This window comes from Lonchura striata, chromosome 10, assembly GCF_046129695.1.
Source record: "Lonchura striata isolate bLonStr1 chromosome 10, bLonStr1.mat, whole genome shotgun sequence".
Classification (NCBI taxonomy): Eukaryota; Metazoa; Chordata; class Aves; order Passeriformes; family Estrildidae; genus Lonchura; species Lonchura striata.
In genome coordinates, this window is record NC_134612.1 from 23932195 (window position 1) to 23957036 (window position 24842).

General features: G+C 41.6%; 2 protein-coding genes across 5 annotated transcripts in view; one reads left to right on the forward strand and one right to left on the reverse strand.

The window, feature by feature from the left end:
* Nucleotides 1-8608, reverse strand: part of SERPINI1 (serpin family I member 1) — a 44937-nt gene extending 36329 nt beyond the window's left edge. Inside the window, exon 1 of the mRNA XM_021548255.2 lies at nucleotides 8508-8608. The gene's annotated coding sequence lies outside the window, so the exon portion shown is untranslated. The remainder of the gene's footprint in view (nucleotides 1-8507) is intronic.
* Nucleotides 8609-8673: 65 nt separating this feature from the next.
* Nucleotides 8674-23414, forward strand: PDCD10 (programmed cell death 10). 4 transcript variants are annotated; one of them, XM_021548203.3, is made up of 8 exons: nucleotides 8674-8739; nucleotides 15189-15395; nucleotides 15994-16047; nucleotides 17376-17493; nucleotides 18146-18272; nucleotides 18616-18694; nucleotides 19005-19087; nucleotides 20626-23414. In XM_021548203.3, the coding sequence occupies exons 2-8, from the start codon at nucleotides 15300-15302 to the stop codon at nucleotides 20705-20707; spliced, it is 639 nt and encodes a 212-aa protein (XP_021403878.1). In that variant the 5' UTR covers nucleotides 8674-8739; nucleotides 15189-15299; the 3' UTR covers nucleotides 20708-23414. The 4 variants fall into 4 exon arrangements, with proteins under 4 accessions (XP_021403878.1, XP_021403877.1, XP_021403876.1 ...); XM_021548202.3 differs by having other exon boundaries at nucleotides 8688-8739; nucleotides 15181-15395; XM_021548201.3 differs by lacking the exon at nucleotides 8674-8739 and adding an exon at nucleotides 8746-8874 and having other exon boundaries at nucleotides 15181-15395.
* Nucleotides 23415-24842: the final 1428 nt, after the last annotated feature.

Genomic DNA, 24842 nt, shown 5'->3' on the forward strand with positions numbered 1-24842 from the left:
AGGAAACAAAATGAGCAATTTTTCATGCCATAGAGACATAATGGTTACAGTATAATGTAGCATATAGGTCAGCTTTATGAATTATGTGATAAATTATCTTCAAATGTACATATTTTAATTTTATATATATTTTTTTTTTTCCCAAAGAACCATACACATCATCAGCTTTTTATATGCTTAGTTTGATACAAAAACATGCTGGGTAATACAGAAAGGTCTAAATACCAACTTACCCAGTAGGTAGTGCTTGTATTACCAAATTATGACAGGAATTTTTAAAGCATTTTTACCACATTACAGCCCCTGCTAAAGACCACCATGCCAGCTCCTTTCCCTAGAAACTTCCAAAACTTTAAGTGGTTCATCCAATATATGCAGACAAGATTAGCTCAAAGTTAAGTTTTATGATTTTAACAGTTTTTCAGATGAAAAGTATTCAGATTATTATCGAACTCAAGAAAGAGATCCCATTCCCACAGGAACCTTAATTTCAGGTGAATCCATTTCCAAATCTACACTACTCAGGCCTAGAAATATTCCAGAGCAAATGAAAAAAAAAAAAAAAGGAACTAACAAGAAAAAAATAAGCAATTTCCCTAAGCATTTCCATAGCTTGCATAAAGACATCAATTACCATAGCTTGTCTTCTAAATTAATGATTCACAGTGATGGATTATTCATGCAAGTCGGCCAGCTGAACATTATACTTTGACTCTGGGGAGAAAGTATAGCATGTCTTAATTAACTAGATTTTCTATATGCCAAAAGATACCCAGGAAAACTTTATTTCTCTAGTCAAGCAGGTAAAATGTGAGCAAACAGAACTGATGGTAATCAAAATATGCAAAAATCTTCCACAGTCTCAGAATCCACATTTAAAGTGAACTAGCAAGAGCACATTGCCTCAAGTGAGCTCTGTAAAATAGATCCAAATTGCCATTTTGTTGAATGAACTGACTTTAGATCTGCTCCATTTAAGCGTGAAAAAGATGGAAATTTCACATTAATATGCTGCTTCCTGCCTCAGCACAACCTTGCAAGGCTTCAGTGATGGCACAATTTCTTGTTTCTAAAGGATAGCAAGTATTTTCTTGACTGAAATGCAACTCAACACTGAAATTTTCTATGAGTGAATGATTGGTTATTATTCCAAATATTTTCCAAATGAATGCTGTGTCCTAATGGCCTCCTTGAAAATACATAACACTTATGTGTTGTGCAAGTCCATTGATGCTATTTGTTACTTTGATCAGGATGGTGCAAAATACCCTTACAGTTCCAACAATATCTGGGATATGCACTTATTGGCTTTCAAAGTGTTCTTTAATCATGGTATTGAAAGACTTACAAAATAAAAATGGGAATGCCATGATAAATGTTGCAATTTATCCTTCAAGTAAGTAATAGGAACGATCCAGTGTCTCTAAAAATCCATACCAGGCAGCTCTGAGCCAGCAAAGATCACCAAGCCTGATGAATGAGATGCCCAGCTAGTTGCTTACATGGCTTCTATAGACTGAGGTTGTTAAAAGTATTAATCACAGTCAAATACACCTTTATCTTGAACAAATTAACCCCGATGCTTCACAGCTATTATGAGTAGGAAGAGTCTGTTCTCATTTTATACTGGAGAAACTTAGATTAAGTAAAGATTAAGTGACTTGTCTGCTACCAAAAGATTTAAAAACAAGGAATTGTCTTACCTTCTTCCCTTAAAACTACCCTCTCCATTGGTGTTACCTTCTCTGAGCTCCTGGGATAATCCTAGAGCCTTCAAAAGCAAAAAAATTAATTTTCTCCTTGCTCTCTCAATGCTTCAGCAATATTTCCAGGGATTCTTCCAAAGCCCTATACTTCCTAAGGAATTAAGTAATAACTCCAGGACAGGATAGTTACATGGATATAAGGATTAGGAAAGCATGGTGCAAATCAATTTAACTGGTCTCTGCCAATGCTGAGATGACAAATAGTGGGAACACATTTCCATACCTCTGTCCCCATAGGGCTTTCACTAAAGGTAACAAAGATCCTTATGAGACCCAGCTCCTTGTAACAATTCTTAGATGCAGATTTGAATTTCTGCTGCTTTTTTCCCCTACCAAATATGAGACATCCTCGTGTTCTTCTTGGGAAATATGCTCCCATCACTTCAAAAACTTGTTTGCATTGTGACTGAGTGAAAGCTTGTTCCCTTGCAGCTAAAGGGTATTTTGCTGTCATTTCATATATGGGGACCTGCTATCTGTTATGTCAAATCCACAAGTGAACTGTATTTTAATATTGCATGCACATTTTCCTCCCTCACATTTCTTCTATATGATAAACTACTAATGGCATTTTTTGCTTCATGCATATCATCCCCTCAAAATAGATCTACTTACAGTCAATTTGATTCTTACTCACTGTCATGGGTATCTTATATGCCCTGCTGCTCCATATCTCCTGTAATTAAATATTTCTGCTTGCTTTTTTTCTGATATTTGTTTTCCTTGGTATCTTCCCCTATATCTAATTTCCTGCTTTCTTTAGTATTTTAACAGAGGCATGGTAGGAAAAACAGATGGGAGTTGTCAGCTACAGATGATGTCAAGTAGCTTCTGAGCAAGTGGAGACTCCAACAGCTCCAAAATCCCCGTGGGGTTTGGTGACACCAGGACATTCCCCGTGCCTCAGAGATGTGGAGAGGATGAATCCAAGGCACTGACCTGCAGTGACCACAGAAGTGACACTGAACTGGGGAGCTGCAGCAGGCAGGCAGAGCACAGGGCTCCAGGAAGAACAGCCAGGAACGATTACAGCTACAAAGCACCACAGACACGGTTCTGAGTCCTTGTGGGGTGGCAGAAGTCAGGAACCCTGGGGGATAAAAGCTGCAGGGATTTGTGAGCACACCCTGCAGGAGCACAGCAGAGCATGGAAGGGCAGATCCCTGAGGATGGGCCTGGGCATGGAGGGAGGAGGAGAAAACCCAGCAGATCAAGAGGGAAGGTCCAGCTCAGATGCAAAGAATTAATGACCCGAGGCAAAAGCAGAGGAACCCACCAGGCTTTCACTGTCACCAGTTGGGGACAACACATAATCCCAATCTGTCACACTTAAATCAGCATCCCTGCAGGATGGAAGTGAGATCACAGCAACCACAGACCAGAGCAGTGCTGAATTAAAGGGTTCAGCTCTCAGCCTCCCAGGTTTCAATTCCAGCTGCTGGATGGCTGCTGTTCCTCACCTTTGGCTCGCTTCTCTCCAGATTCTCAGGCTCTGCTGTCCTCTTCTTCCCACCCTGCAGATCCCACCAACAGCTCCCAGGAGAGCAGAAGTGCTGATGAATCCTGTGACTGGACTAATCACAACCAGGGTTCCTTGGCACAGAAAAAAGAAGCTGCTCCATAGCACATGCAGTCATGAAACAGGATCATGTTTGTCACTCTAGACCAAGATGGTGTAGCAGGCACATTAAGCATTAATCTAAAACTCTTCTGTCATCTTCCACTCAAACTCGAGCTTTGTCGAGTGTTATGTGAACCCTTATTTTAGAAGTGTGGAGTCAGCTTTGGTTTTTTAATTTTTTTTTTTTAAATCAAAATCCCACCCTCTGCCTGCAATGTTACTGTGAATAAACAATGTTACTTTAGGTTTTTATTTACCATATGCAATTGCACATGTTTTAAAGATAAAATAGAATTACTACAGTGTTTTAAAGTCCATATCCAGTTTAATAAGAGACTAGCTTATTCCTCTTTAGTACTTGTAAGAGTCATTAGACATCTTTCAACTCCCACTAATTACTTTGTTTTTGGCAGACATTAGTGTTTCCTCCTCCTGCTTTTTTGAATAAATCTGAAATTAACAAGTCAATAAACTGACATATTTACAGTAAAAATAACTCGGCTCTCCTGTCTTCTTCCTCCCACTTCTCATATCTCTTAGCAGATGAAAAGGTCATCATTCACCTACAGGCTTTACACACACTGGTGGGGACTTGGGCACTTTCCCTTTGCATCAACATCATCTCAAGTTGAGGACCTGATATTACAGAAGCTGTTCCTGTCATCTTAGGTTTTGATTAATTACTTTAAATAGTTTAGAAACTGGAGCAAATGCTTCTTTTGAGAAAAAGATATCTGAGAGAGAAAACATGAGTTGCTTCAGTGAACTCCAATTGCTGTGTGAAGTACACAATCATTAAATGCTCCAGGAGCTGCTTTAATTCAAACGTGGGGGGAAAAAAGCATTAGAAAAGGGCAATTTTGGTGTACCAATTAAAAAATGATGCCTTAAATCTTTAGACCTTTCTTTCCAACTTACATAACTGAGATGTATGGGGAAAACTAGGGCAGCAAACATCACCTCAGACACAGACAGTCCCCAAACCCTGGCACTTGGCTGCTGTGCCAGGGAAGGAGGCAATCTCCCGTGGCTGAGTGATGCTGAGGAGTTCCGACAGGCTGTCTTTGGCACAGTACCCACGCTCTTAACACTACCTTGACATGCCAAAGGCACTTAAAAAAATCACAGTGAAAAGTAGATGCCCAAGTCCTCCAGCTCGCTCCAAAGTTCCACAGGAGAATCAAGGCTGGAATGGAATTGCTGCTCAAACAGTACCAGATGCAAAATGCAACTGGTGAGCAGCCTTTGGGCATTTTGTCTTACTGCAAAGGGAATTAAAGCATTTGCTTTCTGTGGTATCTGAGCAAAATTCTCAGAACTGCAAAAGCAAAACAAAGCCCTTAGTGTGCTGCGCAGAAAGGTTAAAAAGGAAATGAGAGTTCTCTTTTCTGAGATGAGGAAATCCCCCCAAACCCACTGCACACACAGAAACACGCATGACAAAATCGAGGAAAGGAAAAGCACAGGAACTGCAGCTCTTCCACAGCCTGGGGAGATCACTGCTGGCTAACAAGTGCTGGGTTTGTACACCTGACACCCCCTGCATATATGGCACAGCTTCAGTTTTGATCTGGATAGAACAGATCTTTCTAGAAGCAGCAGATTGTCCATTAGGCCCATCAAGCCATCACGGGGTTGGAACTGTCAGACTCACACGGCAGAGCAGGAACAGAGAGCATTATTAAGCAATTATTTCTTCAGCTGTAATGATGAAAGACTTCAGGGCTGAAGTATACAAAGTTCATAAATCAGTGCAAAGACAGCCAGCCTATAAATTGGAAGCTAGTTGGTTAAAACTAAATACAACCACATTGTTTTAACTTTCCTCTTATACAATAAATTAATGGTCATTATTGATTCTTCCTGAAAGAAGAGTCTCAAGGTCTGCAAAACTATTTCTCAAGAATTATCATAATATTTAAACACCGAACTAAAGCAAAAATCCTTTACAACACACGAGGTCAAATCTCATTAACCCGAAAGCCATACACACATTTAACTCATTAGCTTGTATGAATAAGAAATTTCCTCTTTTCCCCATCTCACAGCTACAGCTGCTCTGCAATGATTCCAAAAGCCCAAAAAGGACATGGATAACTCACACAGCTTTTATCCCATTAGCCACGGTCTGCAGTTCTCATAATCACTAGCTTTGAAGTGTATTAAACAAACCAGAACACGACCTTAGAGCTGATATTTTAATCACACCACAGAAGAGCAATTCTTTATCACAGATACTTCATTAAGGCCACCAAACAAGATGCTACTGAGAACTACCCAAGCCACAAGCAGGCAAGGAACTATTCTCACATTACTTTATAGCTACAGACCTCCAGCACAACCTTTCTGGTGACTGCACTGAGGTATTTACACCTGAAATAAACACATTCTTAATGGGATCAATACATCTGCACATCCCTGTCCTTTTGTACTGCTTCAAATGCCAAGTACAGAGGGAAAATAAGCACCAAAACTTCACCTTTATTACTGAACTATGCAATTAATTTTTTTTGTCTTGAAGTGGCTACAGCTTTATGTTTACGGAAAATGTGTCCTCCTGTCAATTCAATAATTCAAGACTCAAAAGTATTTCCCTCTCTCCTGCAGGAATACATGGCATGTTATTTCCCGCACCTCTAAGTTCTGCTAATGTTTAGTTATCTAGTTCACAAGACCATGCTGGGAAGACATGAATTAAACCCAAATTTTTTTTAAGGGATTCCTAAATTAAACTACTCTGTTTTTTCATACATACAAAGTATGTATATATTCATAAAGACACATTTATCACTAATTACAGCTGACTATACAGACATCTTTCCCTACCATCTGCCCGTTATATTGTATCAGAGACATGCAAACCATATAAAACAGAGAAAACCAAACATTAATTTTGAAAACCACGCTTACACACCAATTTTTAGTGTTATTTTGAACACACAGCTTAACTCAGATAAGGACAGCCTGAAGACTCAGTATAGGACAGATGTAGCCTATATTAATTCAGCCTGTGCTTTACACAGACAGAATAACGTATTGCCCACACAGAAAACAAATTGCTAGAAATTATTTTAAAAGGTATTCAGGCATGCCAACAATGTGTCTTCACTGATGATGAACAGCCCAAAAAACAAATTTGAACTTTTGAGACGTAAAACATCAGTTGCAAAAGCCTTTAAAGAGCGGGGAGTAGTCAGATCTTGCTGTGAAGAATTCCACCACCACTAATCCATTTTCATCACTACGTGCTGTGATACAGAAGGTTATAAACTGAACCAAGATACACATAAACACAACATTTACATCAACAGAATAAATTTCAAGAGAGTTATTACAACAATAGCACTCCTAGAACTGTTCACCCCTGAATATGAAAGGACTGACACATCCATGAATAACTTTCATCTACATGTGAGCAAACTGCTGACAATGGCAGATGAGGAGACAAAGCAAATTTAAAAATCCCAACTCAAATTGGACAAGAGGATGTGAAAACACAGGATAGACAGTCTCATGAGGTCAAATTTTGGAACTCATGACTGCCTTTAACAGGAAACTTTACACTGCCACAAGCCTTCACATTGTATTACATCTTAGGCTGCCCTAAGACAACCCACACCTAAAAAAAAAAAAAACAAACCAAAAAAACAAATCATCAACCATTTGTCCCTCCCTTCCCCTGGCAATTATTCCTCATCACACTCAACCAAGCCGAAGTAGTGCTAAAAAATACAATGGATGTAAAATAACCAAGTGTGAATCTGGTCCAAGCCTCATGGTCAAACCAAGACCTGTCAGAATCTGAAAAAGTATCACAAAATTGATGGAAGAGGTAACTATTTAAGTTTTAGCAGCTCTACGACTGCAGCTTTGTAGCTTTATTTAAAACATACTAATTTCACTGAAAGGATAAAATACCATTAAACAGATATTTGGCTCAATCTATGCTACAACGTTTTACTGAACAGCTCTCCCTTACACAGAGGGGAGTAATTTTCCGTTAGACTAAATCACCAGATCACATCAAAAATGAGGGGAAAACTGAAGAATCTGAGCTCAGAGGTGATGAACAGCACACAACTCATACACATTACGCAGGTTTTAAGCAGCCCTTTAATATCAGGATGCGTAGAGTAGCTGATATGTGAGAGATCACCCCTCGATCCGATTAAAACAAAAAACGGTGGTGTGGGAAGGAGAAAATTCACGTATGTGTAACAACAATTCAGGTTCAATCCAATCCTGTTTTCCTGCTTTTCCCCAGCCCGAAGGAGGAGATGTGGATGGGTGACACACATCGTCCCTCTGCTCCCACCGGCACCCAACTCTTCCCACCCTCCGCAAGAACTTACAGCCACTGTCTGACAAGTTTAATGCTTCAGCTGCTCATCCCCACCCTCACACTGGGGAATTCGTGTGATTAACATTAGGCAGAAGCGATCAGCATTTTTTAAAAAGTGAGCGTTAACAGCGACACATCAGAAATGCCAACGTAGATCCGAGTTGCTGCCTTTAGTATTAATAGTAAATTTTAATCGCTGACCTCTTCCTACAACGTAATTCGAAGCTTCAAAGCTTACTAGGAGCGGAATCACCCCGACACAGAACGCACAAGTTTAGTTCTTTGAGCGGCCAGCGCTCGGGGCGCACGGACGGACCGCGGCGCTGAGCCGGGACGGGGCTCGGCAGGCGGGAGCCGCCGGCAGGCAGACGGGCTCTGGGAGCCCAGGGCGGGCTGGGAAGGGCTGCCCGGCCGCAGGGACCCGCGGGACAGCGGGGCCGGGCCCCGGGGCACGGCACCGCCGCGCTTCCTTCGCCCGAGCGCAACTCCGCCGGGGCAAGGGCTGCGGGCGCCGGGGAGAGAGCGCGTCCCCGCGCCGCCGCCCGCAGGAGCCCGCCGAGCTCCGGACGGGCTCCGGGCTTGCCGGCAGCTCCTCGCCGCTCATCGCACGTCGGACGAGCGGCTCCGATCCCCAGCGCCTCCTCTCCCGCGGCAGCGGCGCACCCGTCCCTCCTTCCGCCCCTCCGGGGACCCCCGCACTCCGGGGCTCCTCCGGGTGTAAGAGACGAGCCGGAGCCGCCCGCTTTGTTCGGCCCCGCCGAGGGCCGGGCGCACTCACCGGCACTGCCGCCGCCGCCGCGCCCGCTGCCCGGCGGTGCTGCCGCCGCTCCGCGCTCCGCCGCGGCTCTGCCGCGCAGGGCGGGCTGCGCTCGGCTCCCGCGAGCCCCGCTCCGCCCGGCCGCTGTCCCCGCCCCGGCCCGCCCCCGCTCCGCTCGGCATTGTGGGGCTTGTGGTCGCGGAGGGCGGACTACGAGCCCCAGGGCCCCGCGCGCGGTTCCGGACAACGCCTGGTGTGTGGTAACACCGCGGGTCTTCCTCCTCCTCCTCCTCCTCCTGCTGCTGCTGCTGCTCCTCGCGGGCGCTTCCGGCGCGGCGGCGGCGGCGAAGCCCCTCGGGAGCGGCGGGGGCTCGGCGGGCCGGGGCAGGTGAGGTGCCGAGCCCTGCCCTGCCCGGCTCCGGCCGCGGGGCCCGCCGCGCCCCGCGGGGCTGCGAGAGCGGCGGCCGGGCGGAGGGAGCGGCCGAGGGCGGCCCGGCCGTGCGGGGAAGGTGCGCGGCTGTCCCGGCCGGGCGGCGACTCCTTCCTCCGGCCCCGCGGCAGCGCCCGCGCTTGTCCTTCCCCCCGCCCTTCCCGCGGGGCCGCGGCCTGGCCCCGCTCCGCTCTTCCCGGCCTGGTGCTGGTTCGCTCGGCCCGGGCGGGCAGGCGCGGGCCCGGATGTGTTTTATTTTTGTGGGAATTATTTTTAGCTCGTCCTCCCGGAGCGGAGAGCTGTCAGGAGGCTGCGGCGGGCAGGGAGAAAGGGCGCCTCGGCTCCTTTCGCCTTCCTGCGCCAGGGGAGGTGGAGGTTGAACATTAGGGGGGAATTATTCACAGCAGGGGTGATTAGACAGCGGAATGGGATGCCCTGGGAGGTGGTAACACCGCTCCTGGAGGTGTTTAAGGAGAGGCTGGACGTGGCACTCGGTGCCATGGTCTGCTTGACAAGGTGGTGTTTGTTCAAAGGTCGCACTCGGTGATCTTGGATGTCTTTCCCAGCCTAATTGATTCTGTGATTCCTCCTCCGCAGGGGCTGTGCCCCCCTTGGGGACCGAGCAGTCAGGGCTGGGGTGTCCCATTAAGTTGCTCACTGAACTGGTGAGTTGGGTTGGGGTTTTTCCTGTAGCTCGCACATACTGGGTGGCTGAAACCTTGTGCTGTTCCTGTTATCAGAGGAACTAATTCTCCTCTGGTATTTGTTCGCACATTGGAATGTATTTTTGTCCCTTTGGAGCTGTGTCATACCTGTTTGTGTTTGGTAAAGTAATGGCTTCACTTTCACATTCCCAAGGATGTGAAAAAGAAAGAGAAATATTATGCTGTTGTGGTTATATATTACAGCATTCTTGACCTGTTTCAGTGACGCTGTATAACAGTTCTGGTGTTGCTGACTGCTGGAACTGGAGCACAGGCTGTAGGGTCTCATGTGAGACACAGACTGGCTGTATTAGGACAAATTAAAGCACTTCCATTTTGAAGTCCAGAAAAAAAAGCACAGACTGATTAGAAGCCTGACTTCATGCTAGGCTTGGTTTTTGTTTTTTAAGTTGATATGGTTCTAAAAATAGACATCTTGGATTTATCACAGGTCTGTGTCATTTCTGAATTAGTCATAGAACTGCTCTTACAGTAACCAAATGCATAAGCAGTTCTGCTTTGCCAGAGTGAATTTTACTGCAGGTGACTGTTACACGTGTGTGGAGATGTTTGAAAACTGCATTTCTGTTCTAGTGAGAGGCATTTGAAGACACTTTCATACTTCAATGCTGTTTGCTGGTGACATTCCTTTTATTAACTCTGCAGTGAAGCTATTTGGTGTAAGAATCAGTGGGATGTGGAATCAGTTCAGTAGGATGCCTTTTAATCTCTTGCTATTGTTGCTGATTTTAAAATACAGATTGTTATCCTAATACTTGATCTGTATGCTAATCCCAGTGAATCCACCCCTGCTCAGTTTTAAAAAGAAGGAAAGTAATTCTGTAACTGAAACACAAAGCTTTGAAGCTTTGTATCAAATAATCTGAGTTATACAATGGGAAATAATTGCAATTGATAATTAAAATACAGTGGCAGGTAAAGTAACATCTGACCAAAAAAAAAGAAAAAAAAAAAAAGATGTGTTGGTTAGGGCATTTTTTTTTTTTTTAATTCAGGTGACCATTAATGACAGAAACAGAATTGCCAAGACAGGTGTGTGATGTGTGTATAGTTAAAAGAGCATATTCTGCAATTTTTTTTTACTTCCATAAACTTTACAACATCAGTAGTAAATTACCTACACTCCCTCCTCCCATGCACATTGGTCTTACATTTTGATTCAAGCTCTGCCTCTGAATTCAGCTGGAATTTATGCTGTTATTTCCCTTCCCTCACTCTTTCTTCCTGGACTTGAATGGATTTTTCTGGTAACTCAGGGATCTCAGATCAGCTTAAAGCTGAAACCTGTTCTTGAATCCGCCCTGCAAAAAGTGGAGCAAACCTCTTGGCAGTAAGGTAGTCTTTTATATCAGGAATGGAGCCGTGATTTTTGCTAGAAGCCAACCACTGAAATAATAATATTTGTAATCCCTGCCTTGGGCCTTGTTCCTCTGTAGTACTTTTCTGAAAAAGAATATTAATGTCTAAGCACTTACCAGATCTAGGGTAGATGGAGCCTGGAGAAGGGAACAGAGACAACATCAGTGCAGAGGTAGATCTGCTGATGACAGAGCTGAAACCCTGCCAATTGATACCAAATGTTTCTGTTGGTTTAAAACTTGAAAAGTTGAAATCATGAGAGTCTGCTCTCTTTGCTTTAAGCACTGCTTCAGAAGGTTGTGTTACAAACACCCTCCTTTGATGGAAACCTCACTCCTCTTCAGCCTGGCCTAGGAGCAGGAGCGGATTTGGGGAAGATCCTGCCTTCCGTAGCTTCATGGTGATGGTTATGTTTTTATTAAACAGCTCTGCTTGATTTAAGTGCATGACCAAAAATCTGTCAGTAAATGACACACATTAGAGAAAGCAAATTCTCACCTTAGACACTGACAATGGTGGTTGTACATCTAGGAAGTGTGGTGGTTTGTGCTCTTCATCCTTCTTGGCAGAAGTTGGGTTTTTGGGGGTTTTTTTCTGCTAAAGTTCAGTTGAATGATTTAAAATGTCATCGGGTGGCTATGGGGGAATAGGTCTGTCAAAGAACCTTTCCAAATCTATTCCTCATCTAAAATATACCAGCTCTGTCCATGTTTGCTGACTGGCTGGGATCATATTTTAGTGCTGAGACTTAAAGGTTAGAATGTAAGATTTATCCTGACAGTGAAAGCACATATTCCATGTTAGTGCATCTCTTGGAATCCAGCCTGGTGTGTTTGATGGGTCAGGCCTGAGCAGTCAGGGTTGTATTAACTGGTATTTGGGCACAGTTGACAAGTCCAGATTCTGTTTCAATTCCCTGTATCAGTTTGTAGGTTCTCTTCTAGGACTCTCCTTGCACACCCAGAGGTTTGGGGTTGTGGGTTCCTTGTAACAAAAAGGGGGATCAGGCTGACACTCAGTATCTGACACTTCAGTATCAGGCAATATCCTGCTGTCTTCTCCTCATCTGCCCCCTCAGACCAATTAACAAGTTTGCCAGCAGAGTAACACCTTTTCCACATTTTACAGTATGTCCAGGATTTTCTCAACTCCACCACTCCACTGTGCTGCCCTAATAAATCACCTCCTCATGCAATCTTATTCCACCTTTTTTGAGAATGTAAAATAAACCAGATGACAGATGAAACTAGGGTAAACTCCTCTTGAAGAAAAGACTCTTCTGAGATTGGAGGAGCTGAAGTTAAGCTGTTACAAGACACTGTCAGGAAGTCTGGCAGCTGTGCAGAGCTGCTTTTGATCACATCCTAAAAGAAATACTGAAAGCTCCTCCTTGCTGCTGATAATGGGCATTAAACTTTGGCTTGAGTCAGGCCATTTTGAAGGTTAGTGGACTTGCTGATAATTGATCTTAAATAGAAGAGAATAATGATCTTAAATAGAAGAGAAACTTCATGAGAATTTAGTCCCTAATCAAGATTGAGACCACCTTCAAGGGTATTTGGATGTGGTTTAGTGCAGCTATGACAAACAGTAATGCAATGAACACAGAGTTTTTGTGAAGATAATTACTCTTTCTATTTAAGACTAGCAAAAACTGAATTGAATAAGTTATATCCAACAGATATTAAATTGATTCCTAACTGTAAAGATAAACAGTTTGAGAATTTTAGCAGTCAGGTCCTTCATGACACTGTGATGCTTCCTAGTGTATCTTCTGGAAAACACGAAGATATCTGAAATAATGAACAAGCAGTGTGATAAATTAAATCGATTTCTTTTCATACCTTGGCAACAAAAGCATTTGGTGTTCTTAAATATTTCTTGTGTGCACATATATATAAACCCACCTCTTCAGTTGCAAAATTGGTATCCTTTGTGTTAAGATAAATCCAAGTGTTGTATTTTTTTTTAGGAGTGTCAGTATCTGGAAAAGGGGTTATAGATAATGTATAATTGTTTTTATGTGATGGTTTTAACTGTACCATGGATTAGTAACAATAGCTTATGGTTCTTCAGGAGAAAATGAGTTCTTCATGGTAGCTCACAGTGTAATAGGTTTTCATCATCATAAAAATCCATCATTTCATTTAGTATTTCCTTTTGTGTGTGTGTGGATACTGCTAACCCATAAAAACAAAGTAATTATATCTAATGGCAATTTTGTCCTTTTTTGCCCTTCTTCCTGTGATAAAAATCTTTTGGGTAGAACAATGTTCAGTGACCTGATTTAACCATGGCAAAAACTTGCTCTGGAAATACAGATAAACACATGCTATAAATTCATCCGTGAGTGCAGGTGGTGCTTGTCAGCTGTGTGAGTGGCCACTCACTGAACTTCCAGAAAGGAGGAATTAAACAGCAAAACAAACAGATCTCCATCCAGCAGGGAATACACAGGGATCATAAATGGGACAGCTTGTACCTGCAGTAGGGAGTGCAAACTTGTTCAGACAAGTTCCCTCCCATCATGTGAGCAGACCTTGCATGAATTTATGTAACTGAAACAAGTTCTTGGGAAAACACTCAACTTTTCGAGGAATCATGAATATTCACTTGGATTCTTCCATGTTCTTGATAGCTGTAAAATACCAGGGATGGGTGATAAAGTTGTGAGACCCCTGATTATTGCAGTTCTATCCCTGTGGATTTATTACATCCATCCAGAGCCCTTTCTAAAGTCTCAGGAATTCTTTGCTGGGGCTGGAGGAATCAGCTCATCTGTGGCACTTTGAGGTTGGAGCAGCAAGAGAAACAAAGTGAGGTTTTGCAGTAAGCAGGCCTTGTTAGAAGACTTGCATAAAGTTTTTACTGTAGCCATGTTTAATTTTTCTTCAACTTTTACTGTTCACAAGATCAGAAGAGATATTCACAATATATTTAGTCATCCAGTTTCTTCTCCGTGCTGACTGTAATCAGTAACAAATTTTACTTGTATAATTATGGCTGAACAATTATGTATCTGCTCTGGACAAAAAATACCTGTTCTTCTGTTTAAACAGCCTGGAGATCTTTAGCCAGTGCAGAGCATAATGAGGAATATGGCTTGAAGAAATGTCTTGGCATGTTCTTAACCTGTTCATACTCTCAGGAAGTGATATTGAATGCTGGAGTAGTTTCTGTTGTTACTTATCTTTTCACTCTTTTCACTTCTTACTAAAATGTCAGTAAATTACACAGACATGCAAATGCCAGGTGTCTGGAGCTTGCTAGGAGGAAAAATCCCTCCTCTAGTGCATTAAATCCTCCAAGCAAATCTAAAAAATTAAAAAGCTTAATATCTTTCTTTTTATCTTTATTTCTGACTTGGACTTCTGGTCTTTAAATTCAATTATGGCATATAAAATATTTTTTAAAGTATCTGATTAATAAAAAATATGGCAGGCTGGAACAAGGGGTTTTTATCAACTGTAAGGTGACCTTTTTTCCTTTCCACGTAATTTCTGGGTCTGAGCAGTGATCCTTCTATGTTGGATATGATGAGTTGGGCTGGGTGGAGAACTTCCAAAACAGAGGTTCAGTTACTGGAACAATAATTTTCCATTGAGTTAACATAGCTGGTGGCACACCCTGAGTGGAAACATGACTACAGCTTATATAAAACCAAAGATGTAGTGTTCACATTCAGATGGGTGGAAAGTGGGCACTGATCTCCAGCAGAATCACGGCTTGATGCATGTGCAAAAATATGGAATATTTATAGGTAGTTTTAATAGTCACAATGCATCTGGATGAGGTTGGGGCTTCACCATGTAGTGCTTTCCAAGTTTCTCCTGGATGGAAGTTGTCAGGAACCTTATGCTGCTGCCTGTGAGTGGTGGCAAGATTTTTGTAAATAGCACATAAAATCTCTGCTTTCAGGAGAATTGGTTCCATGAGAACTTGAAGGGAAAGACACTTGGGGTAGCACCTTTTCTTTAAAATATTCATTTAATAGATTTCAGTTAGGGTTTTGAAGTTAAACCAAGTGGTCATTCCACATTTACTTGACTCATGTAATAAGAAATCCCTGGTTGCTTCACAGTAGAACTCACATTGATCTGTGCCTTGTCATTTTTGGAACCTGTCCCTCCTGAGCATTTGTAATTGTGTGTTTGTTTTCTCTTTTCTCACACACCCTAAGGACAATAGATTTTCCAAGGTCTTCAAGTATTCTTGCACAACGAGGAAAAAGAAGAGACATTTCAGTGAATGAGGAGTTTTTTGCTTCTATAGTGTTTTCCTTGAGAAGTGGCTCTTTGAATGAGGATGACAATGGAAGAGATGAAGAATGAAGCAGAGACCACTTCTATGGTTTCCATGCCTCTCTATGCTGTTATGTACCCTGTCTTTAATGAGGTGAGCCCCAGTTTACCTTGGAATGCAATAATCCCCTTTATTTTGGGAAATGAGGCCACAGTAGCATGTTGTTCATCTTGAGAAATCTTTGTCTAACACATCATCTCTCTCTGCATTGTTTCACCCTTCTTGCCATGAATAGTTTCATGCTCATCAAAGTTTGCTGGTTGTCTTGGTCCTGAGCTTTTTTCTTACCTTTAACAGAGGATTTCCACAATAATGGTATTGTCTGGTAGGAAATAGCACACAGTTGAACCTGTGAACAGTTTGATGCATTTTCATTTTATGCTATGGTTGTTATTTAATAGGATATTTGTTTTTTTTATGAGTGTCTGAGAATACCAAAATATTCTCAAAATCTTCTGTCAGACTTTTGCTGCTAAATACATCCAGTGATTTTTGTTTTCATTTGTGGGGGGAACTCTTTCCTTTGGGATTAACTTTACTTTTATAGTATCTCTGAAGTGAGACCAGCAATTTAAAAGCTTCTGTCAATCCCCCTTTCCATTCTGCTTTATGGGGCAAGGTGAGATTTCTTGACTTGCTTTGTTCTGATAACAACACAATGCTAATAATTAATTCTAAACTTTTATTGCAGCTAGAAAGAGTAAATCTGTCTGCAGCTCAGACACTGAGAGCAGCTTTTATTAAGGTGAGAAGTAACTTGCATTGAAAAATGGTTGTTTCAAAAGTAAGCTGTGTATGATGAAGCTGAAAGGTCAGCTCTCTGGTTTCCTTGTCTTTTTATCTAAGACTTCATCCTTGATCCAGCAGTCTGAAAATGAAGTGGACAATTGCATGAAGTGGAAGTTTGAGAAGTCTGCAGATGTCATGAGTAGAAATCTGAATGAGCAATTTTAAACAGACTGTTCTCTTGTCCATACAGAACAAAAGCTGAAATGAGGGAGCAGGCAGTGAATAAATAATAAACTTAGTCTAAAACCCACAAGATTGTAGAATAGGCTCTCATGAGCAATAGGCACGTAGCAGACTTTGAAATTGGTTTACAAAGTGAATGGTAATGGGATTTTTTTTGTGGATGAAGTTCAGTGTATGTGTAGAAATCCATCAGTAAATGGAAAAAAAGATTCTTCTGACTTCTCCATTGTATTCCTAAGGAGTGAAAATACAGATATTCCTTTACATTGCCTTATTGAAGTGGTGATCTTTTCAAATATTGAAACAAAATAATGGCAGGCATGACATATCTGAGCTGTGCAACTCTGGGATGCTTCCCTGTTCCTGCACTTAAATCTGAATGTACCTTGATGGGCTGAAGTCTCAAATTGAGTTCCTACGAGTGTGGGTTGGTTTTGTGTGTTTTCACAATTGGTGGGAAGTAGCTAAGCTGGATGCAAATAATGTTAAACTGAGATGTTGGTAAAAATGCTAGTGCCAGCTAAAAAACCCACAGAGGCTCATTTTTCTTCCCCACAGAGCAGTTTTTTGGTAGCAGCACAGGTGATGTGAACAGCTCCAGTGTTAATCCAGCTCTGTACTTAGATATGTCATCAATCAAAAGCTGTGTTTTTTCTGAGAGAGCAAATTCCCAGATGATGTCTGAGCATATGATGTGATTCATGAGAGGCACATTTATAAATGTCATGGGGAAGGTGGGGGAGTAGCACCTGTGTTGGAGTGAATTAAATTCCAGGGGATACAATATCTTTGTCTCAAAGCTTGGTGTTTATAAAAATATAACAGGATAGAGACATTTATTAAAACCCTTCTTACTCAAATTAAAATGAGTGCAAGGGCTTATTGGAAAAGTTGCTTATACAAAATCAGTGATGTAATCCAAGAAAAATGAATTTTGTAGTGGGAAAATGTTTTTAATGTAATCTACTGGTCTAAAGCCATTAGACATTCAAAGTTCTTAGCAAACTCCTGCAATATCTGAGGCAATTTACGTGAAAATCTTGGTGTTTGCAATGTCCAGGCCTTGCATATTTAAGCATATAAAATTTCTCTGCTATACAGGCTGAAAAAGAAAACCCAGGTCTTACACAGGACATCATAATGAAAATTCTGGAGAAGAAAAGTGTGGATGTGAATTTCACAGAGTCTCTTCTGCGTATGGCAGCTGATGATGTAGAAGGTAATAAAGCCTGTGTTGGATAACTGTATTTTTAATTACACTGTTACCTAGGAACATGCAATTCTGTATTTCTTCTTTTTTTCAGAAGAGATTATTTGTTTCTTAGTACAATTTTCTCAGCATGGTAGAAGAAAATTTGTATTTTTGATACTGCTATTGGAGAAAGTAAATCTCACTGAAAACCACACTTGACTAATAAGAGAAGGAAAGGAAGAAAATGAATGTTTAGAACTATGTTTTTATGGGTGCACAGTTCACCTTTTGCAATGCTAACAACCAGGAAAAGGCAGATATGGAGTATAACATCCTCTTTTTTTTCTTTCCTATTTCAAATTAACAGCAGCAGTTATGCTGTCACAGAAGCAGAATATACTGCAGGCTTTAAGTTATTTTAATACTGAATTTGATGACTTTAATGTCTCAGATAAAGTAAAATGGGTCTTTTTCCACAATGCAGTAATGAAGGTGATTGTTGCACTGTCCTAATTCACATAGGGGTTATTCACTGCAGTTCTCTGCTCATGGCTGTTCCTGTGCTGTTCACCTTCAAATTCACCCTGGAGCTCCTGCTGCATTTTGTGTTGTGTTTTTAGCTGTCACTACAGACTTGAGGACAAACTAATGGTGGCTTTGAATATGTTCTTTTTGCCAGAGTATATGATTGAAAGACCTGAACCTGAATTCCAAGATCTTAATGAAAAGGCACGAGCACTTAAACAGATCCTTAGTAAGATTCCAGATGAGATCAATGACAGAGTGAGGTTTCTTCAGACAATCAAGTAAGTACAATATGATGGATTTTGCTTTAGATGGAGAGGTCAAACTTCTTGTATTTAGGCCTGAATGTTGAAATTCTGTAGGTGTAGCAGCATTGTTCTCATTGCCAGAGAGCCTGATGCCTCTTAGAAATGATGAGGATGTTACTTAACCAAACTTGCTGGCTCCAAGGCAGAATTCCCAGGATGCTGCTGTGGCTCCCTGTATTTGATCTCCTCCATCATGTCTGACACTTCCTCTGTGGAGACTGCCCTGAGAAATACCTGACTGCTAGAAAGGGATTCAGCTCCAGCATTTCATAGGATCTCCTGAGGATATTGAAATTCTCTTTTTCTTGCCCAACAGGGACATTGCAAGTGCAATAAAGGAGCTCCTTGACACAGTAAATAATGTCTTCAAGAAATACCAGTACCAGAACCGGCGGGTACGTGCAGCAGCTCTTCAGCCACTATTTCTGATAGCAGCAGAGGAGGCATCCTTTGCATCCAAGCATGAACAGCAGAGCCCAGCTGGTCCATGAGGCCATGCTTTAAAAACAGAGTGGTTGTATGATAGGTTTGAGGAGTTTTAGAAAAAAAAAATTATTCCTTTTTGTTTCTTTTAAAGGAAAAAAAAAACATTTTTATTCCTGATGTAACATTAATTAATTTTCTGATCAATTTAACCTCAAGGTTCTCACTGTACCCAGAAATATGTGAACTAAGACTCTGCTCCTCTTGTTTTTGTTTCTGTAGGCACTTGAGCACCAAAAGAAAGAGTTTGTAAAATACTCCAAAAGTTTCAGTGATACTCTGAAAACCTATTTTAAAGATGGAAAGTAAGTATGTTTTTGGCCTGTTGGTTTTGTCCTGTTGTTTCAGCATTTTACATAATGACTAACAGGAAAATAGGACAGGCTTTGGGATGTAAGCTGCCTTTTGCCTAATTATTTCCTTACCTATGTCCTCTCATTACCATGGCTGCTTTAAAATACTGTTTATTTTGTAATGCCTTTGAGGAAAGGGAAAATTGTTAAATTCACCATGTAACACCCATGTGCAGTGTTAGTTTTGAATTTGAATATGAGAAGTTAAATTTCCTGACCCTGTGTGGATTTTCTCGGTGCATATACAAGGACAGAGAAATTAGGGATTTTTTTATTGAGAAAAATAATTTACCTATCTGAAGTATCATTTGCAAATACAAAACATCTGTGCAGGGTTCTCTTTGATTTACATTTTTATTGGCCTTTCTTTATAGACCCTCACAGTGCTCTGCAGTATCTAGAATAATTCAGCTGAATCTTCTTCTAGCTGAGAATTTTAGCCTTCAAACTAAAATTTTTTCCACGTCTTCACCTTGGGTTTTGCAGTCACCATTTCTGTATAATTCACTGTAGTGATTCTCTGGGAGGGTGAGTGGATCCCCCTCAGATTCTGACAGAGCCAAAGTGTTTTGTTTTAAAGATGGAACCAACTTTGATGTTAGCTCTTGTTGAGCTTGGCAAAGGCTGAGAGCACCCAGGAGATGGGGCATTACTAAAGGAGAGAAAAGTCTTGAGAGTCTGTGAGCACAATCCTGCTCCCATCAAAGCATTCGTATTTTTCTCTCCTTCCCCTGAAATTGGGGCTAAATTCAATACCAAAATGAGAAGTTTAGGCTTTGGTAGCTTTGATTCCTGGACAGAAGTACTGTGTGTTCTGGGCTTAAGCTTAAAGTGTGTTAATTATTTGCAGTAGTGTAAGAAATTCCATCATGTATTTCCTGTCCTTGGGGAGGAATTTCAGTGTGTCTGAGCTGCACATTGGGTGAGATCCCTGCTCCCCCCAGCACAAAACACAAGCCATGCTCACACATCATTCCTGAGCTGAAACATTCTGTGACCCCACACCTTTCTGTGCAGGAAGGTAACTAAAATAGTGTGTTGCTGTCACATGTGTGCACGTTTAGTATTCCTTGAGGGAAGAGTTGCCAATTCTGGAATTCCTGGGGGGTGAAGAGCTCAGCTTTGGAAAGGTGTTTAACAATCACTGAGTGAGAAAATGGCTGTGACCTCAAAGATCATCTGGTTCCAAACCCAGTCATCTGCTCCATGGTTTTCCTTTGGTTATCTGAATCCCAGAAGGAAAGGATTGAGATATCAGTGATGATAGAGAGCCAAATTCTTTTTCAATTCCTGCCAAATCAACACAGCTTTTTTGGGATTAGCTATGCAAATGAGGCTGGCTGGCAGCCAGCAGGGAGCTTCAGGTAGGTCAGCACAGGGTGGAACATCCCTGTGCTCCCAGTTCTCAAAGCCTAGGTGCCAATAATGCTGGGTTTCTCCACTGCCATGTTTCTAGAAGTGTCTGAAGCAATATTCTTCTCTTTCCACAGGGCAATAAATGTGTTCATAAGTGCCAACCGACTAATTCATCAAACCAACTTGATACTCCAGACCTTCAAAACTGTGGCCTGAAAACTGTATATGTTGAGAGTTGTACTTTTCAATGGTGGATAGGGTACCTTTATATGTAAATTTTAAAGTTTTGACTGTATAAATTATCAGCCCCTCTCGAGGGGCCTAATGCAGGATTTTGAATGGGATTATTGCCATCTTACACCATATTTTTGTAAAACATTGTAGCTTAATCATAATCTCACAAGAAAGATTTTGCATCACTTTTTGCTATTATCATTCTTTTCAGAATTATAAGCCAAAAGAATTTACGCCTTAATGTGTCATTATGTAACATTCCTTACAAGAATTGTAAATATTTGGTGTTCTGTTTCTGACATTTTAACTTGAAAGCGGAAAACTGCAAGATTATGTATTTAACAATATTGGTGGCAAATATTCAATAAATAGTTTACATCTGTTAGACTGTCTTTTTGTATGTGAACAAAAGTGCATAACTCATCTTTCTAGAACTGCAGAACATTCATTCAGTAGAAAAATAAATTAAAATTATTTGGGTGCTTAAAGCTACCGGGAGTTCAAAACACTGTAAAATGAGGAGTTTTCCTTAAAATTGAGATTTTGGCTGTTCTCTAGACCAGAATATCAGAATAATTATATTAAAATATCTTTGAGAAAGTAATAAATAAACTCAGAAGTGAGATGTGCTTTTGTTTTTGATAGAAACTAGATCTCACTTCTTTCTTAGTCTTCTGTTAGTGGTGAGTTAAGAGGTTTTTTTACTCCTAGGCTATTCCAAGGTTTGGAGCACAGGTTTATTTGAAATATATGCGAAGATTGAATTTAAACTATTCAGATAAGTGGGTTTGAATTTGTCCCCTTTGGGAGGGAGGAGGACTGGAGCTAGAACTCTTCCAGGTAGCACTAGTGATATCTATACTATGCATGCCATAAGGCAACTTTGTTTTTTCAGGGAATTGAAATCATGTGAGACCTCGACTGACAAACCTTGGCTGTGTAGATGGTTAAGAGCTGCAGCTGGACAGGTGGAAATGTTCTCTTTGTGATTTCCTGGTGATGTTTCACAAGTTCTGATGAATCCCTTGGAAGTGCACCTCGAGCTGATTTGAAAATAGAATAAACCTCTGGAAGTTTGCAAAATCTGTGGCCATTACTAGGAAGTTTAGGGAAGAATGTGAAGCAGCTTCTGAAAGCTGCACAAGCTGTTGCAGGAGGAGCACTCCAGGCTGAAAGAGCACAATTGCTCCAGAACTATTCCTTGTTTGGCTCTAAATGGTGAAGAAAAGGTCCCTCCAGACTGTCTGGCACACTGGCCTGGTGCTGTACTGCTCATCTGGGGCAAGTGCCTTATCCCAGGTACAACAGCTGGGTCCTTGCATTTGCTGATCTGAAAGGATCAAAAGGGGGGAAATGCAAACTGCAGCCTCCCAAATAGCACTGGATGTTCTGCTGTCTGTTTGTGCATGGAATTGTTTCCTCGATGAGAGCACTGACTGTAGTCAAGTAGAACAATGTGAAGGAGAGTATTGTGTAAAAATGAGTTCTTTGGGAATGTATGTTGTGCAATTTTTGGTTACTCATAGAGCTATAAGCAGGACATGGTCCTTAAAGCTTGCTGGTCAGCCTGTTCTCTGTTCTGACAGTGGTGTCTTGTGTCCTTAGCAAAATGAGCTTAGTAAAGGGATGCAGAATCAGTTTCTAGTTCAAACTTTCTGGTGTTTCTTAAAGCTTGGCCTGCTGAACTGTCAGTTTTTGGCAAGTGGTAGAAGAACAGCAATGTTCGAGCTAATGAAATCAGAGTGATATTTAATTTGCATCTTTGCATTCTGTAGTCTCCTTGTGGATGATTCTCAATTAAGTCATTGCTCCAGAGGGCTTCATGAAGATCCATGAGTCAGGGAGAAGGAATGGAAAGGCCCATGGAGTTTGTGATACTTCATCTATCTTAGAAAGAGTGTTTGGTACTGGAGAGGCTGCAGCGGTGGCTGTAGAGATAGAGAAACAAAAGATTGGGTTGTGGTTTATGAATTGGACCTGATTCCCATAGTATTCTGAGATTTCTCTTATTTTCTTGGATTGAGCAGGACAGTAATTAGTACTGGCAATCATAATTTGAACGAGACCATGTTTATGTCTATGGTAAAAAATACATATTAAAAAATTGATTTATGACTTGTGTCCCAAACAAGCTGCTGTATTATGTCCTGCCAGTTGGTTCCTTGTCAAATCAGAGGCTATTTCATCAAGAAATGAACTGTTGCTGTTCATCAGTTCTTCCCAAAACCTTTATTGGGTAAAAGGTACCAAATATAGGGCTAAGCTTCAGGTTGTCTAGCCAATGTGTTCTATTTATAACCTCATTGTGATTTCTATATGTTACCCCTAAAAGTAATGGAAAATTATTCATTGTAATCAATGTCTGGTAATGGGAAAACTTGAAAACTGGTGTCTTCAGGTCACACTCTTCTGTTGTGTGCAGTGAATCCATATCTAGTGGTCTTATAAACCTTTCTTTTCCACTGAATATGAGCTGGGACATATGTCTGTCAAATTTTATTGTGGTTTTGCACTTTATTATTCAAGTTACCTGAGTAGCTAAAAGATAAGTTTCTTTTAAGGATTTCTGATACAGCAGTTAGTGTTGCAAAATGCTCTTAGAAAATTTCTGCTGTGAATGTGGGTTATAACTGCAATGATAATGTTAACATCCAGAAAACCAATCTAATAAACAAAATAAAACTTTGTATATTTGTTAATGAAGCAAAGAACTGTCTTAATCACTTGTTTTGATTTTCCTCAGCCTATCAAGAAGTGAAGAAAAGCTTAGGCTGGCTTGTTTGTGGCTGGAAGCTTTAATAGTGACCCACAGATTTATCCAAGTCTGTGAGATGTGCCAGGTGCCCAGCTCAGAGCAAGGTTTATCTTGTTCTGAGGGGAAGTGGTGAGTATGAAATCTCACAGTGTCCTGGTGTCAGACCTTCCTTGGCTCCAGCCAGCACGAGCAGATAGTGTCAGGCTGGATTAAACATTATCTTTTCCTATGAGCTTAGCTAGATCACCACCAAAGTGCTCCTTCTTCATGAGCTGCTCAGATCTCACTGCGTGGCCAGGGCAGCCTTGTTTGTTCTGCAGGTGTCACCTCCTCATTTTACCTCTCTCACTTTGGTGGGGAAGGAAGGGAAGGTTATTGAGACAAGCTTGCCACAAATCTAAGCTTTAGATTGCTACATGTCTTGGATTTCCCCTTCAGCCTGGAGTAATGTGTGCAATGATAATAACTGGATTGGGCAGAGCAGTGATTATCCCTTGCCCTTGGAGGAGGCCCTGGCAGTTCTGCCTGAGAATCTTGCTTTGCCCTGCTCAGCCTGGCTCATCTTCCCTCAGGATTGCCCTTCTGGCAGCGTGTGCTGGGAGCTGTGGGAGCTGTGCCTCATCCTCCTGGGCACTGCCACTCTATTCCTTGGCTTTTCCTCATACACATCTGGGCTGATGCTGCTTTTGAAAGAGAACAGTAGGGAACGTGGTTCCCTAGCAGCAGCCTTGGTGCTAAAAAACAGGGCTGAAAAATGCTCCTGGGTCATTTGGCTTCTCTTGCAGAAGTTAAAAGGTACTGGAGAATGTTGGTCCTAAATCTGCCCAGCTCTATTTTAAAGCCAGCTTCTTAGTCCTCATGGCTTTTGTTAGATGTCATTTTAGAACAGTCTGAAAGGATAAAAAAGCCCTTCAAATATCGGAGTTTAATATGCTGCATAAATTTAATTTATGATGAAGAATTCACTAACCTTGGCCACAACCAACTGTTCTTTTCCCCTCTTCTTCACTTAGTCCTGGAGTGAATTTTGTACCACCATGGGCTTCACTTCTTACAGATGCACAATCCGAAGGGTTTGGACCTCTAAACTGAACAAGGTGTTGGGCAATGCTAAATTTGTTCCTTTGAGGCTGAGACAAAACAGTTTTTTGCTCATGCTGTAACACAAGCTTGAATTTTCCTACAAAATTCCTTGGTGCCGTTGTCCCCAAGGCAGAGGAGGAGGTTTGGCTCTCCTGGAGATGTCTGTGGAGGGAATGTCCCTTGGCTTCTCTGTGCCTCTCCTGCCCCACAGCCTGGCTGTGACACGGACCTTGATGGCTCAGACAATGCAGGATTGCTTGCTGGATTTCCTGAACAGGA